General features: G+C 43.8%; 1 protein-coding gene across 7 annotated transcripts in view; it reads right to left on the bottom strand.

The window, feature by feature from the left end:
- NAXD (NAD(P)HX dehydratase) overlaps positions 1 to 14,220 on the bottom strand; it is an 85,488-nt gene that overhangs the window by 25,472 nt on the left and 45,796 nt on the right. For all 7 annotated transcript variants that reach the window (XR_008442966.1, XM_054011428.1, XM_054011420.1 and 4 more), the window contains exons 7-9: positions 2,580 to 2,630; positions 2,394 to 2,498; positions 1,913 to 2,033 (exon numbers count right to left, since the gene is read on the bottom strand). Coding sequence is in view for 6 of the 7 variants with exons in the window: in XM_054011428.1 (XP_053867403.1) it covers positions 1,913 to 2,033; positions 2,394 to 2,498; positions 2,580 to 2,630 (277 nt within the window). In the remaining variant the exon portion in view is untranslated. The remainder of the gene's footprint in view (positions 1 to 1,912; positions 2,034 to 2,393; positions 2,499 to 2,579; positions 2,631 to 14,220) is intronic.

The raw sequence follows: 14,220 nt of genomic DNA on the forward strand, positions 1-14,220 counted from the left end.
CAAACTAGAATCATCATGTGTGTTGTCTCATCTGATAAAAAATTACATCAAACAAGAGACCACAATTACAGATGAAGCAGCAGAAGTAAAGACTAAAGATCTTGGAGGGACATGGTATAGAGATTGGTCCTTAGCTGCAGCACAGAAGCAGCAACCGGTACCTCCTCTTTCAGTGCAATTTTGAGAAGCAGTTCTGTGGCATCACGATGCCTCTTAACATTGCCAGAAGTCCCCAGACTCAGGTGGCTGAGTCCAAAGAACCTCTGTCAACAGGAGTCTGAGATGCACTTTGGAAACTGAATACTTGTATTGGTTATAACCTCTTCCCACGCATGACAAACAAACACGGACGTTTGTAATAGACATCATACCCCTGTATTAAGCCCAGGACCTGAAGACTGCTTTCTTAGCAACATCAACAATGCTGCCTGAGATGTCAAAGGACCCAAGACAGGGAAAATATTGAATATATGGTCTGATGAGACCAATATAACAAGGGAAGCAACCTAACACAGCAGGGCCTCAGACAACACATGTAATGGCCTGGCAATTGAAAAAAGTTGTTTTTTAAAATGAAAAAGAAAGTGAATGGCTATTCAACTATGAAAAAATAGTACTCAATAGAGCCGGGGGGAGGGGTGGGGAAGAGAGAAGAGAAACAATTAGGAAACCTCAAAGTCACCACGTCTGCTCTGAGCTCATTGCACACCTGGTGGTCAAAAGGCACTGGAGAACAGTTGGGGCACGCCCTGTTTTATGGCCTCTGAATCCTGTGTGAGGAGAGAGGGTGGGGGCTGAGTGGCCCAATCTTCTAGAAAATTCTGAGGATGCACTTATCCAAGGGGTGGGGAGCTGCATGGGCAATTTTCAAAAGGAGAACAGAGAACTATTCCCCCACTTTCCACCATCCAGGAAAACACCTGTATGCAATAAGGAAGCTGTGAAGAAAAACAAATATTGCAAAAATCCTACATTCTACTAAAACACTGTTGGCAACTAACAGCACACCACGGGACAGCCATACACTGGAAGTCAGGATATTTTGACTTCTGACAGTGTATATATAAAATAATTGTTAAAGTAGCATATACACGTCGGAGATTGGTAGTTCATATCAGCTCCTGGTAGACCTCAGCTATCTCGTTTGTTATGTAAAACATGGTCACACAGTCTCACGGGCATTATGGCATTGTTTGATTTAATTTTCTATTGATTACTGGAAAATCTTGGCATCAAGCAAACAACTCCTTTTTTTAAACTGCTAACTAGTAATTTAACAACTTTTTAAAATAGAAGTTTTAAAAGGGGCAATTGTTATCTACAAAGAATTTAGCAAAAATATTGCTAAGTCTAAAGTATGTGGCATATACAGTAAGTCTAATAGACATAAGTGATGTATATCACTGCCTGTAGCGTTGTTGATAAAGAGCTCGCAGATCTATAGAAGAGGATGGATAATATCAGGTGACCAGGCAGTTGATGGAGCCATTCAACACATCTTCATTCCTCAGTCACATCAATATGTAGTGAAACAACTAAGTTTCCCTTGAGTAAATACATCTGGAACTAGTTTGTTAATACATTGAACTTATAATTGCACTCTTTTCATCTGAGGATTTTAAAGAACTTCACAAAAAAATTAAGCTTCTCAACACCCATGTGATGTAGATAGGTATTATGCCTATTTTAAAGAGGGGAACAGGGAAGTTAAAGGACTTGCACATCAAAGCCACTAAAAATCACACCCACTTTTTTAACCATTAAGCTTCAAAAGACATCTGAAATGCTGTGCAAAAATGTATAAGTCAATCCTTGAATCAAATAAATCAGCTACAGATGGACCACAATTTAAAAACAAACAAAAAAACCCACTAAAAACCAAAATAATCATACAGCTGAAGACTTCATTTACCTTTTTCTCCATCTGAAATAAGATCTCTGTCTCCTTTCTGAACAATTGTCAAATTCCCCATGGCTTGACTGAGCCGTAACACACATCCATGGTGATCATTGCTATCCACAGGATCTCTAAGCTATAATACAAGAATTCCATACAGAATTACTCATTTGAACATTAATGCAAAACCAAACAATTTAAGTCTATGAAAAAAGATTTATTATTCAATCTTTCTATACTTTTTATATTCTTTCCATTCATCCAAAAAAGAAAATGGTTTCAAAAGCATCTCTCTTTTGCTTGCTTTAAAGATGTGCCAAGCAATGATCCAGTGTGGTCATGACAACTATCACATGCAGATTTACTTATCCCCAGGATGCTTTTTACATAGATAAGGAACAATATGAAAGTGTTTGATTCATTTTTCAAAAAATATATGTTGATATTGTAACAAACACATACTTATGTATCACCAAAAAATTAATCAGCAGCTCACCATAGCTTCATAAAGTCTGCTAAACTCCATATAGTTTGGAGTAAGAATCGCTCGCTGGTAACCTTGAATAAGAGAGGGTTGTTGGGAAATGAGCCACAATCCATCCTGCACAAGACAATTAAAAAAAATTATTTCATAGCTTTTTAAATTTCAGACAAATAAATGGTATGAAAAAAATATACTTACAGCATCAATGACAATCGGAATTCCTTTGACCTTGGCTTTTTCTATAATACCCTGCAAGAAATGCAAATGATTGTAAGACGCTTGTTATGTTAACTCCCAAAAGATCTAAAGGAAATTCAGCAGTTTATTTCAGTCTAAAAAATGCTGCCTAAGGAGTCTGGTCATATAGATCACCATTTCAAAGAAAGAATTAAAAACATGGTTAGAGTATGATAGAAGACACTTCCATATCAAATTTGTGCATTTTACAGACATATCTTTTAATTGCTAGCAATGCAAAATTAGTAGGAGGTCTTAAAGATAAGCTGTGCTGTTTCTGATTCACATTTAACGAGCAGCAATGGAATCCTGCAAGTGAAGCTAGGATATTATTTATGTTGATGTGTGAATGAGAAAATAATCCAACTCACACTCTCATAGCTGTATCAGCTCCACAATGCTAATAAGTAAAATGCAGGAAAGAAAAGGAAGATGACGACAACTAAATACATTCAGGAAATGTATCTACTGAGCAAGACTGTGCTAAGTTTAGTCACTTTTCTGACTATAACCACATTGTAATACGACTGTGTTAATAACATATGTTGTGTGACAAGAAAGACATGAGATGTGCAGTTTCACTTATAAAATGGAGATTTTACACTAGCAGAATGAATTTAAAAACAAACAGGAATGGTGGACTTTTATTTGCAAAGTTTCTTGCAACAAGTACATACCAGTCCAGAAATAAACTGTCTGTCTCTCTGTCCCCTCATAACTGAAAGGCAGCAGTGATTAATAAAAACTTTTACAATGTTGTTTGTCATTGGCCTGTGTACTGACGCTTGAGGGTTTAGATCTTTTCCCCTCTATATAACATAACAGTGGATGTTATCCATCTAAAGGTCTAATCATTTTTTTAACCCTAAGCTTGAGTTTAGGTGATATCACATGGCCATGAGCTCCACAGACTAACTATATGCAGTAAAATCTGTGTTATCGGGCACTTTATCAACCGGAAAGCTCTATTAATCAGCATTTCTAATATCTCCCAATACAAATCTTCAATCTAGTAACCGGGACTAGTCTATTGCCCTGGAGGTTATGCACTTGCACATTCTGCACTCAACTTTTATGCAAAAGAGGCAGAAGTCAAGCAAGCAAGCTGGTATCAGGGATTTATTCAAAAAAGCAGCTTCCAAGGTGTGTCATAGGGTCATTTACAGATTCAGCCCAATCTCCTACACCTTCTACATCAACAGTGATAACTGATGTTGGTAATGATGACCCTGAGGCATTGGAAGATCCTGAAGTGCCTTCTGAATCATCAACTATTAAATGATGTTCAGTAGAGTTTTAGTGTTCAGTGTATTTTTAGTGATCTGGGTGTACGCCATGCGCTGCCCATAGTGATATGTAGTGTTATAAGATAACCTACTGTATAGAAAATTTCACCTGTATACACCCAAGTGCTTTAAGAAACCAACCACACTGCAGTGCAGTGCTGCTACTGGACTGGTGAGTAACTGTATACTACTTTATACTTCATTCACTTACTGCATTCTAATTCTTTGAAAATTGGTATTCCATTGGTAAGCATAACTCTTAGTTAACTGGAATTTTTGACTAACTGGCAACTACCATTCCCCTAACATGCCAGATGGCAAAGCTTTACTGTATTGTGTAAAAAAATATTTCTTTTTATCAGTTTTAAATTCACCAAAGGTACTCTGTTCTTGCGTTATGACGGAGAGCAAATAAGTGTCTCCAATCTGTCTTGTCTATCATCATCACTCCCATAACCGCTTTGCTTATCAATGATGGTGCCCCAACGACCAATCAACCAATTGTCTCCCCCCCTGACCAATGTGTGTCAGTACTTGAATCTCCGTGAAGTCCATTCCTGTCCACTCTTTTATGTTGTCAATCCATCTCTTCTTCTGTCTACCTCTTCTTCTCTCTCCCTGTACTGTCCCTTGGAGGATGAACTTGGATAGGCCAGATCTTTTTACATGGCCGTAACACTTCCGCTTCTTCATGGTCATCAGGAGGTCTTCATATGACCAGAGCATTGGGTGATGATGTTGTGGACCTCTTCATTAGTGACGTGGTCGAAGTCGGAGATGCCCGGGGTTTTACGAAAGTATCTCATCTCTACCACCTGTATTTTCCATTCAAGTTCTGCTGTAAGGGTCCATGTCTCTCACACATACATAAAAATGGACATGACTGCTGCATGCAGCAGTTTGGATTCCAGAGAGATCTTCTTGTTCCTCCAAATTGGCTTTAGCTTTGCCACTATTGTTGCTGTTTGTGCAGTTCTTGCCAGAATTTCTGCCTTTGATCCTTGCCCCTAAATACTTGAACTGTTTCACTGTCTCCAGCTCTTGTCCACTGACAGTGATATATGAGCTGATCCCGTCATCAGCTTGGTTTTCTCTGCACTGATTTCTATACCGTATTTTATGGAGGTTTCATCCAATCATTTCACTAGGTTGGCAAGTTCATCTTCACTACCTGCCAGGCCATCAATGTCATCAACAAACCAAAGATTTGAGATTGTTCATCCCCCCAGTGCTGATTGTGCATGTGTAATCTTCCAGGGCATGAGTCATTATGCGCTCCAAGTACATGTTGAACAGCGTGGCAGCCTTGGTATGAAACCACTCTCCTATTGTGCCATTGACGAGAACTGCACTGCTGGCCTTGGCATACAGTTGTTTAATGGTAAGAATAAGCTTATGACCAACATTGTACTACTTCATGCTTGCCCAGAGAGCTTCATGCCATACTCTGTTAAACGCCTTCTTGAAGTGAACAAAGATGTGGTAGATGTCCTGGTGGTGTTGTAAGTACTTCTCACATAGAACACAGAGACTGAAAATCTGTTCCGTGGTACTTCTTCTAGCATGAAAACCAGCCTGTTCTTCAGCGATGATGTTCTCCGCTTGTGGCTTCAATCTGTTCAATACGACTTTCAACATCACTTTGCTGGGATGGCTAATTAAGCTTATAGTTCGATTGCCTTTCTTTGGCAGATGGAGGTTAGTGACTGTGTCCACGTGGAGGGCCACTCGCTGGTCTACCAGATCTTGTTGCAGATCTTGGTGAGTACATCTATTACTATTTCTCCTCCGAATTTCATCAGTTCGGCTGGGATGTTGTCAATACCTGTAGCCTTTCCGTTCTTGGGTGATTTCACAGCTGTCTCCACTTCTTCCCGCAGTATTGGAAAGTCATCCTCTGCTGTTGAATCTGGGCTGTCTAGAACACTAGGATCTCCATTTGTATGGCGATTGTATAGATCAAAGCAGTAATGTGTCCACCTATTGATGACGGCGCCATATTTGGGGTTGGGAAGGAATTTTCCTCCAGGGCAGATTGGCAGAGGCCCTGGGGGGTTTTCGCCTTCCTCTGCAGAATGGGGCACCGGTCCCTTGCTTGAGGATTCTCTGCACCTTGAAGTCTTTAAACCACAAGTTGAGGACTTCAATAGCTCAGGGGTTTGTTACAGGAGTGAGTGGGTGAGATTCTGTGGCCTACATTGTGCAGGAGGTCAGACTAGAAGATCATAATGGTCCCTTCTGACCTTAAAGACTAGGAGTCTATGTCCTTTTCTTCTGTAAGACTGTTCCCTTCTTTGTCTTGAATTGCATTAGCATTGGTCCATCTTTCCTTCGTCAGATCTTTTACAATCTGGAAGACTCATTTGCTATTTTTATTATTGATATGCTCTTCATTTTTAGAGCATTGTTTTTCTATCCATATCTCCTTGGCCACCTTCATTGCCTTCTTGATCTTTCTGCCAATCGCTCTGTATTTATCAGCTCCCTCAGTGCTGTTCTTGTCTCTCGAGTTCTCTTTTAATGTCACACATTTGTAGTATTTCATTTGTGACCCAAGGTTTTATCTTCTTATGGTGTTTCCCCAAGAATGTCCATTGCTGCCTCATTCATTACAGTGCTGAAATTGTTGGTCATTGTTTCTACATCTTCTTCTAGAGCAAACAATGGAGCAAATTTTCCACCGATCATTGCTTGGAATGACCCTGCAATGCTTCAGTCTAAGTCTTTTGAAGTCAAACTTGATTCTGATAAACTTTGGCCTAACAATTTTCCTTAGCTGCAGCCAAAAGTTTAGCATCACAAGGTCGTGATCACTTCCAGCATCAGCACCTTGTTTTAGCTCTGTTGATCCAAGAACGAAATCGGTTTTGCACATAATGTAGTTGATCTGACTGTGATGTAAACCATCAAGTGCATGCCACATTGATTGCCTAGATGCTTTATGTACTCAATAATGTGTTTACAAGAACCAGATTGTTATAGCTGGGAAACCCCAAAAGTCTCAGTCCTCTTTCATTGGTTACCGCATTACAGAATGGCAAGATTATTGTGGCCCTATCTGCTGCGCATCAGTACCCACTTTAGCATTCCAATCTCCCTGTACAATCAAGGTATCTTTCTTGTGTACCTTATCAATTATATCTTGGAGCAGATCATAAAAATCTTCAATTTGCTCATCCGTTTTAGTCTGTTGTAGGGGCGTAGCCTTGTACCACTCTGATATTGAATGGTACTGCCTTTAGACAGATGGAAATAAGCCTACTGGATATTGGGTAGCATCTTAATACTGAATTCTTGATATCCTTATGCACAAGAAATTCTACGCCACTGACATGTTTGTCCTCTCCACTGTAAGAGAGTACATGGCCTTCTTTCGTTAGTGCCTCTCCAAAGTTCTTCCATCTGACCTCAGAGATTCCTAGGAGGTGCCAAGTGTATTGTTCCATTTCATACGTGAGTTTTCAACCTCCCTATTTGTCTCAATGTCCTTACATTCCATGTGGCTATGGTAATGTTATCTCTTCCACGGCTCCTCTTTATTGGGGTTACACCAGTAGTATACTTGTCGCTTCCACCCTGGTGGGAGACGATTGGCGTGGTCATTATTAACCCAGGCTGCAACCAATCCAGTATGGACATGGCTGACTTGCTCATCATTTGGTGCGTCTTAGGCAAATTTCTAACCTGGTGGAGCCTATCCCTCTCCAGGCAGCCCCCTTTTAGTTGCCTCTTATGACATGCCGGAGGAGCAGTGGGGCTTATTCTGTCCCCGAACCCACAGGGGTATATTTATCTATACTATTTGTTATTTCATATAGATCTATTATGTGCTTACAAGCTCATTTCTTCACCACATTAAACAGTTCTAACCTTTCCATTCTTCTAACCATTTTCTCTGATGGTCTTTGGACCCCATCTACTTCTGCTATTGCTGAGGTGACTAGAACTGAACATAGTGCCCATTCTTTGCATAGCCTAACACTTGGTTTTTTTGTTTGACTGCTGCTGCATATCAAACAGATGTTTTGAGGGAGCAGTCCACAGTAACACCCAATGGTTTTTCTTGAATGCTTACAGTCAATTTAGAACCCGATTACGCCTATAAGAAGTTCAAATTAGTCCTTCCAACATGTTTAACCTTTAAATTTGTTAAGGATTAATTTCAATACGCTCTCACACTGTTCATTTACCTTTTTTTAGGACCCAACAAAGTTCTTCAATCTAAATAATTTTGTACCATTTACAAATTTTTACCGCCACACTATTCACCAACTCTTGTAGATCATTAGTGGCTATATTTAACAGTGGCTCTAGTATGGAGCCTTGGGACACCCCTCCCCCCAATTTTCTAAAATATATGCTCAAGTTCAAGCAGGAATTAATTCAGAAAAGTTCTATTGTCTGTCTTCCAGAACAGACTGTCACGGTGATCTCTTCTGGCTCTATAATCTATGAATTAATCTTTTGGATATTGAAAACTGACTATGTATTCCTACTTTTTGCTTTCTTTCAAAGGCCTTATGAAAGTACAAATTAAACATACCAACATGCTTTCCATTATCTATTATTTTGCTGAGACACACAACATTCTAGTAGATTTGCACAGCATGATTTTCCTTTACAGAAGTCATGCTGGTTTTGTCCTTCTATCATGTGCATTTATAATTATATTTGGTTGCTTTAATCAGTTCACTTGGAAATAAAATAAAATGTTTTGTTTAATTCCCAGGACCAACCCTAACATTTTTAGAATATAGCAACATCATTTACTGCAATCTGGTATTGTAGCCAGTTTTACATAGATTGTGTATTTTTGCTAGTATCTCAGCAACTTCATTCTTAAGCTTCTTCAGTTTCCCTGGGATGATCACCATTCAAACATGGTGACTTGCTACTGCTAACCTAATCATCATTTGTTCCAGAATCTCATCTTTTGACACCTCAATATTTTGACAGTACCTCATTCCTATTACCTGAAAAATTAGATATAGGGTAGACACCTCCCCAAAATATTCTGCAGAGAAGACTGATGCAAAAGGTACCCAACAGAAGAGAAAGTTACTCACCTTGCAGTAGCTGAAGTTCTTCGAGATGTGTCTCCCTGTGGTGCTCCACTCCAGGTGATGGTGCATCCCGGCGTCGTTGATTGGAGATCTTCGGTAGCAGTGCCTGGTCAGGATGCACGCGCTCAGCTGCTGTCTCGCGGTCTCGTTAGAGTTTGCCTGAGCACATGCGTCCTGCACCCCCCTCAGTTCCTTCTCTACCGTGGAGAAGTCAGAGTAATACTCCAAAGTAGAGAGGAGGAGGGCGGGGAGTGGACCACGCACAGGGGGACACATTTCGATGAACCTCAGCTACTGCAAGGTGAGTAACTTTCTTTTCTTCCTCGAGTGCTGTCCCTGGGGGTGCTCCACTCCAGGTGAATGTGGAGCAGTACCCACTATGGCTGATCGGACTTTTGAGTTGCGGTAGTGAGTACTGTAGACAGTACTGTATGGCCTACTATGGCATCTGCCGTGGTATCCTGCGTGACAGCATAGTGCTTGGTAAATGTGTGTTCAGATGACCACGTGGCCGCCTTACAGATATCAGGAATGGGTACATTATGGAGGAAGGCAACGGATGTTGACATAGCTCGAGCAGAATGAGTTCTGATGCCTTCGGGCAGTTGGGCATTCTGAATGTGGTAACAGGATGTGATGCAGTCAGAGATCCACTTGGAAAGGCGTTGCTTAGAGATAGCCACACCCTTCGATCTCTCAGTAGTGGAGACAAATAGTCGCGAGGACTTACAAAATGATTTAGTTCTGTCTAAATAGAAGGCAATTGCTCATCTGACATCAAGGGTATGCAGAGTCGCCTCGTGTGGAGTCTCATGAGGTTTGGGATAGAATGTAGGTAAGTATATTGGTTGGTGAAGGTGGACACTACCTTAGGGAGAAATTTAGGGTGTGGTCGCAGGGTAATTTTGTCTTTAGAAAGGGAGGGTAGGCCATCAGGGCGCTTATTTCCCCTACTCTCCTTGCTAATGTTATAGCAACCAAGAAAGCTACCTTCATGGACATGTGAAGAAGAGATGAGGTAGCTAAGCGCTCGAATGGAGGTTTCATAAGATCGCAAAGAACAAGGTTGAGATTTCAGGCAGCTGCTGATGGATAAATCTCAGAGTAGAGATTTTGTAGGTCCGTGAGAGAGCGTTTTATTGTGGGGTGGGCAAAGAGCGAATAGCCATCTAGCGAATCATGGAAGGTGGTGAGAGCTGCGAGGTGTACTCTGATGGAGCTGAGCGAGAGTCCATCCTGTTTTAGTTTCAAAAGGTAGTCTAGGATGTTCAGGGGAGTCACAATATGGGGTATTAAGTGTTTATTTGAGCACCACAGGGAGAAGCGCTTCTACTTCTGCAGGTAAGTTTTACGAATGGAGTCTTTTCTCCTATGCAGGAGGACATATCGGACTTGCTCAGAACATGCTAGTTCATGGGTCTGGAGCCATGAAGGAACCACGCTGTCAGGTGGAGTTTCTGGAGCGGAGGGTGAAGAAGCCGTCCGTTGTCCTGAGAAAGCAGATCTGGTCTGTTGGGGAGAGTCTGTGGATTACGGGCGGACATGTGAAGCAGATAAGGATACCATGTCTGTCTTGGACAAACTGGGGCAATAAGTATGACCAGGGCCTTGTCGTCTCTGATCTTGCGCAGGACTCTGTGTATCAGAGGGATCAGTGGAAAGGCATACATGAGAGAGTAGTTCCACGGGATGAAGAACGCATCTTCTAGGGATGCAGTCCCAAATCCCGCTCTGGAGCAAAATAGGTAGCATTTGCAATTCTGGGTTGTGGCAAAGAGGTCTATTGACAGGGTGCCCCAGTCGGAGAAGAGCTATTGTAGTATCACGGGGTGCAATTCCCATTCATGTTCTATGGAGAAGTGTCTGCTGAGTACGTCGGCTGTAGTGTTGTGATAGCCTGGTAGGTATGAAGCAATAATTTGTATGTGGTGTTGTATGCACCAATTCCACACCTGGATGGCCTCCATACATAGGGAGTGCGATCATGCTCCCTCGTCTGTTGATGTAAAACATACATGCTATATTGTCCGTTGGGACCTGGACAGATTTGTTCTTTATGAGGGGAAGAAAGTGAAGGCAGGCTTGTCTCACTGCTCTGAGCTCTGGAAGATTTATGTGTAGACGCGTCTCTGGCGCGGACCAGTGGCCTTGTGCCATGCGTCCCCCCTAGATGCACTCCCCAACCGATCAGGGAAGCGTCCATGGTGAGCATGAGCGTGGGGGATTGTTGGAAGGGAACGCCCATGCAAAGGTTCTCTGGTCTTGTCCACCATTGTAGGGAAGCTAGTACGTTCGCTGGAGGAGTTAACAGCATGCAGAGGCTGTGCCTGCTGGGTTTGTAGTTGGGAGTTGAGCCAGCCCTGAAGACATCTCATGTGCAGCCTGGCATACCTGACCATGAAGGTGGCAGCTGCCATGTGGCCAAGGAGCTGTAGGCAAATTTTTGCCTGTATCCTGGGACGAACAGAGAGCGTGCATATGAAATGTATGATAGCGAGGAATCTGTTGTGTGGGAGTGAGGCTCTGGTTCGACTTGAGTCCAGATGAGCTCCAATGAATTCGATCTGCTGTGTAGGTGTCAGAGTGGATTTTTGGACATTTATTTGCAGGCCTAAACTGTGGAAAAGCGAGATGGCGAAATGGGCAGCTTGTAGCGTCTTGTCGTATGAGTTGCCTTTGATGAGGCAATCGCCTAGGTAGGGGAAAAGTACGAGTATGATCCTGTGTCTGCGGAGGTGGGCCACGACTATGGCTAGGGTCTTGGAGAATACTCTCGGAGCTGTGGAGAGTCCGAAAGGGAGTACCCTGTATTGGAAATGGTCGTGTCTGATTGTGAATCATAGGAAGAGTCTGTGGGCTGGATGAAGGATATATGAAAATAAGCATCTTGTAGGTCGAGGGCTGTGAACCAGTCCCTTTGTTCCAGCACAGGTATTATTGTGCCCAGTGTGACCATCTTGAATTTCTGTTCCCTTACAAATTTGTTCAGTCAGCGTAGGTCTAGTACAGGCCTCCATCCCCCAGTCTTTTTCTGGGTCAGAAAGTAGTGGGAGTAGAACCCTTTTCCTCGATGTTGTGTCGGCACAGGTTCCACTGCATCTAGCTGTAGAAGATGAGCCACTTCTTCGCAAAGTAGGTGCTCATGAGAGGAGTCCCTGAAGAGGGACGGGAAAGGGGGGAGGGTAGGATATAAAAGGGATAGAGTAACCGGACTGAACTATTTCCAGGACCCAAAGGTCCTGTGTAATCTGCTGCCAGACCCAGTGGAAAACCTAAAGGCGGTGGCCAAATGGGCAAGTAGACCGTGGAGTCAAGGGGTGGTTGTGCAGACACTCGACCAACACTTCAAAATTGTTGTGTATTTCCTAATGGGTGGGAGGTAGCTGTTTGCGCTTGATTCTGTCTGCGCCTAGGAGGTCTAGGGCAATTCCTGTGCATATTGTATGGTCTGGGCTGAGGCCTGTGATATTGTTGTGTGCGTGACCTCTGATAAGGTTGATACCTTTGTCTCCTGGGAAGGGTGGGTAGATGCCCAGGGTCACTCTAGAGTCTTTCATGGTGTGAAGGACTTTGTCGGTTTTCTTGGAAAAGAGTTTATCTTTATCAAAGGGGAGGTCCTCCACCTGGGTCTGCAGGTCTTTGGGAATACCAGATGCAGAAAGCCAGGAAGATCTGTGCATAACCACTGCAGTTGCAGTAGTGCGGCTGCTGTGTCCGCCATGTCTAGAGATGCCTGTATGGCCATTCTGGAGACCAACTGGCCCTCGACGAGGTCTGACATAAAGTCTGCTCTCCTGTCCTCTGGGATATGGGAGGTAAAATCAAAGAGTTTATTGTAGTCATCGAAGTCGTAGCTTGCAAGCAGGGCGGAATAGTTTGCAATTCTGAATTGCAGAGTCGAGGAGGTATAAACCTTGCGGCCCAAGATGTCAAGGCGTTTGAGGTCCTTGTCTTGTGGGGTGGGCCGGTAGTGCGGCTGTTTCATCCTGTGTGTCGCTGCATCCACTACAAGAGAATTTGGCTGTGGATGACAGAATAAGAAGTCTACGTCCTTAGCAGGAACATAATATTTACATTCAGCCTTTTTGCAAGTTGGTAAGATAGAGGCTGGGGTCTGCTAGAGAGTGTCAGCTGGTTCTAGGAGTGCGTCATTTATGGGAAGCGCGATCTTTGAGGGCGCAGAGGGTTGGAGGATTTTGAGGAGTCTGTGTTGTGTCTCCTGGACCTCTTCTGAAGGGATGTCTTGGCTGAGTGCCACCCTCTTGAAAAGTTCCTGGAATTGTTTAGAGTCGTCCACATTCTGTGGAGGGTTCCGTCTGGAGCTGATGGAGAGTCAGGAGTCAATGAATCAGGGTATGGTCCATAGCCCATCTCTTCAGAGGGGGGGTTCAGGTGCTCTAGAAGTAGAGGGAGCTGGAGATAGAGGCACAGAAGGAGCGTGTGGTCTGGTGGAAGAAGCATGAGGGCGAGTGGCAGTAGGATCTGGCCAAGAGTACCACTGAGGACAAGGCATCGTGTAAGAAAAGTTAGGTGCTGCCCATGGGGGGGAGGGGGGCGAAGTAGGGAAACTGAGTCTGGTGGTTGTGAGCCATGACCTGAGGTGCAAAAGGTTCCGGTGCAGGAGGAGAGAACTCCGGCTGCTGCTGCATATCAGGCTCGCTGTCAGTAAAGGTAGCCAGTTCAGGTGGGGAGAGCGGCTGGTCAAAGGGTGAGCGCGCTGTCAGCGGCTGGTCAAAGGGTGAGCGCGCTGTCAGCGGCTGGTCTATTTTCGGTGCTGAGGGGAACGGTCCCGAGAAGACCTTCCCGGTACAGGAGGTCGGGTCCCTGCCTCTGCGCTCCCCGGGAGCCATGGCTGAGGTGCTGGGATGGTTGGAGGCACCTGCCTTCGGCGCTGTCAGCTCTGAGGGTCAGGATCTCGTAGAAGAACTTTTACCCTTGTGAAAGTCTCTGCACGGAGACAGTCGGGATTCCTGCCTCTTCGCCTGAGAGGGTGAAGCCACGCTCCCAATTGGTCTGGATCTGGCCAGGGAGCGTGAGGGAGAGGGTTTGCCATTGCCCTTCTCCAGAGGCGGCTGCAGGGATTTCTGCATGAGAAGCATTTTCAGCCGCAGGTCCCTGACGAGCCTTGGTTTTGAGGCTTGTGCAATGGACACACTTTGCAGGGACGCGTGTCTCGCCGAGGCACTTCACACAACATGAGTGTCCATCGGACCTACGTATAGAGTCCTGACAGGAAGCACATTTCTTGAATCC

Source organism: Malaclemys terrapin, chromosome 1 (assembly GCF_027887155.1).
Source record: "Malaclemys terrapin pileata isolate rMalTer1 chromosome 1, rMalTer1.hap1, whole genome shotgun sequence".
In the NCBI taxonomy this organism is placed as follows: Eukaryota; Metazoa; Chordata; order Testudines; family Emydidae; genus Malaclemys; species Malaclemys terrapin.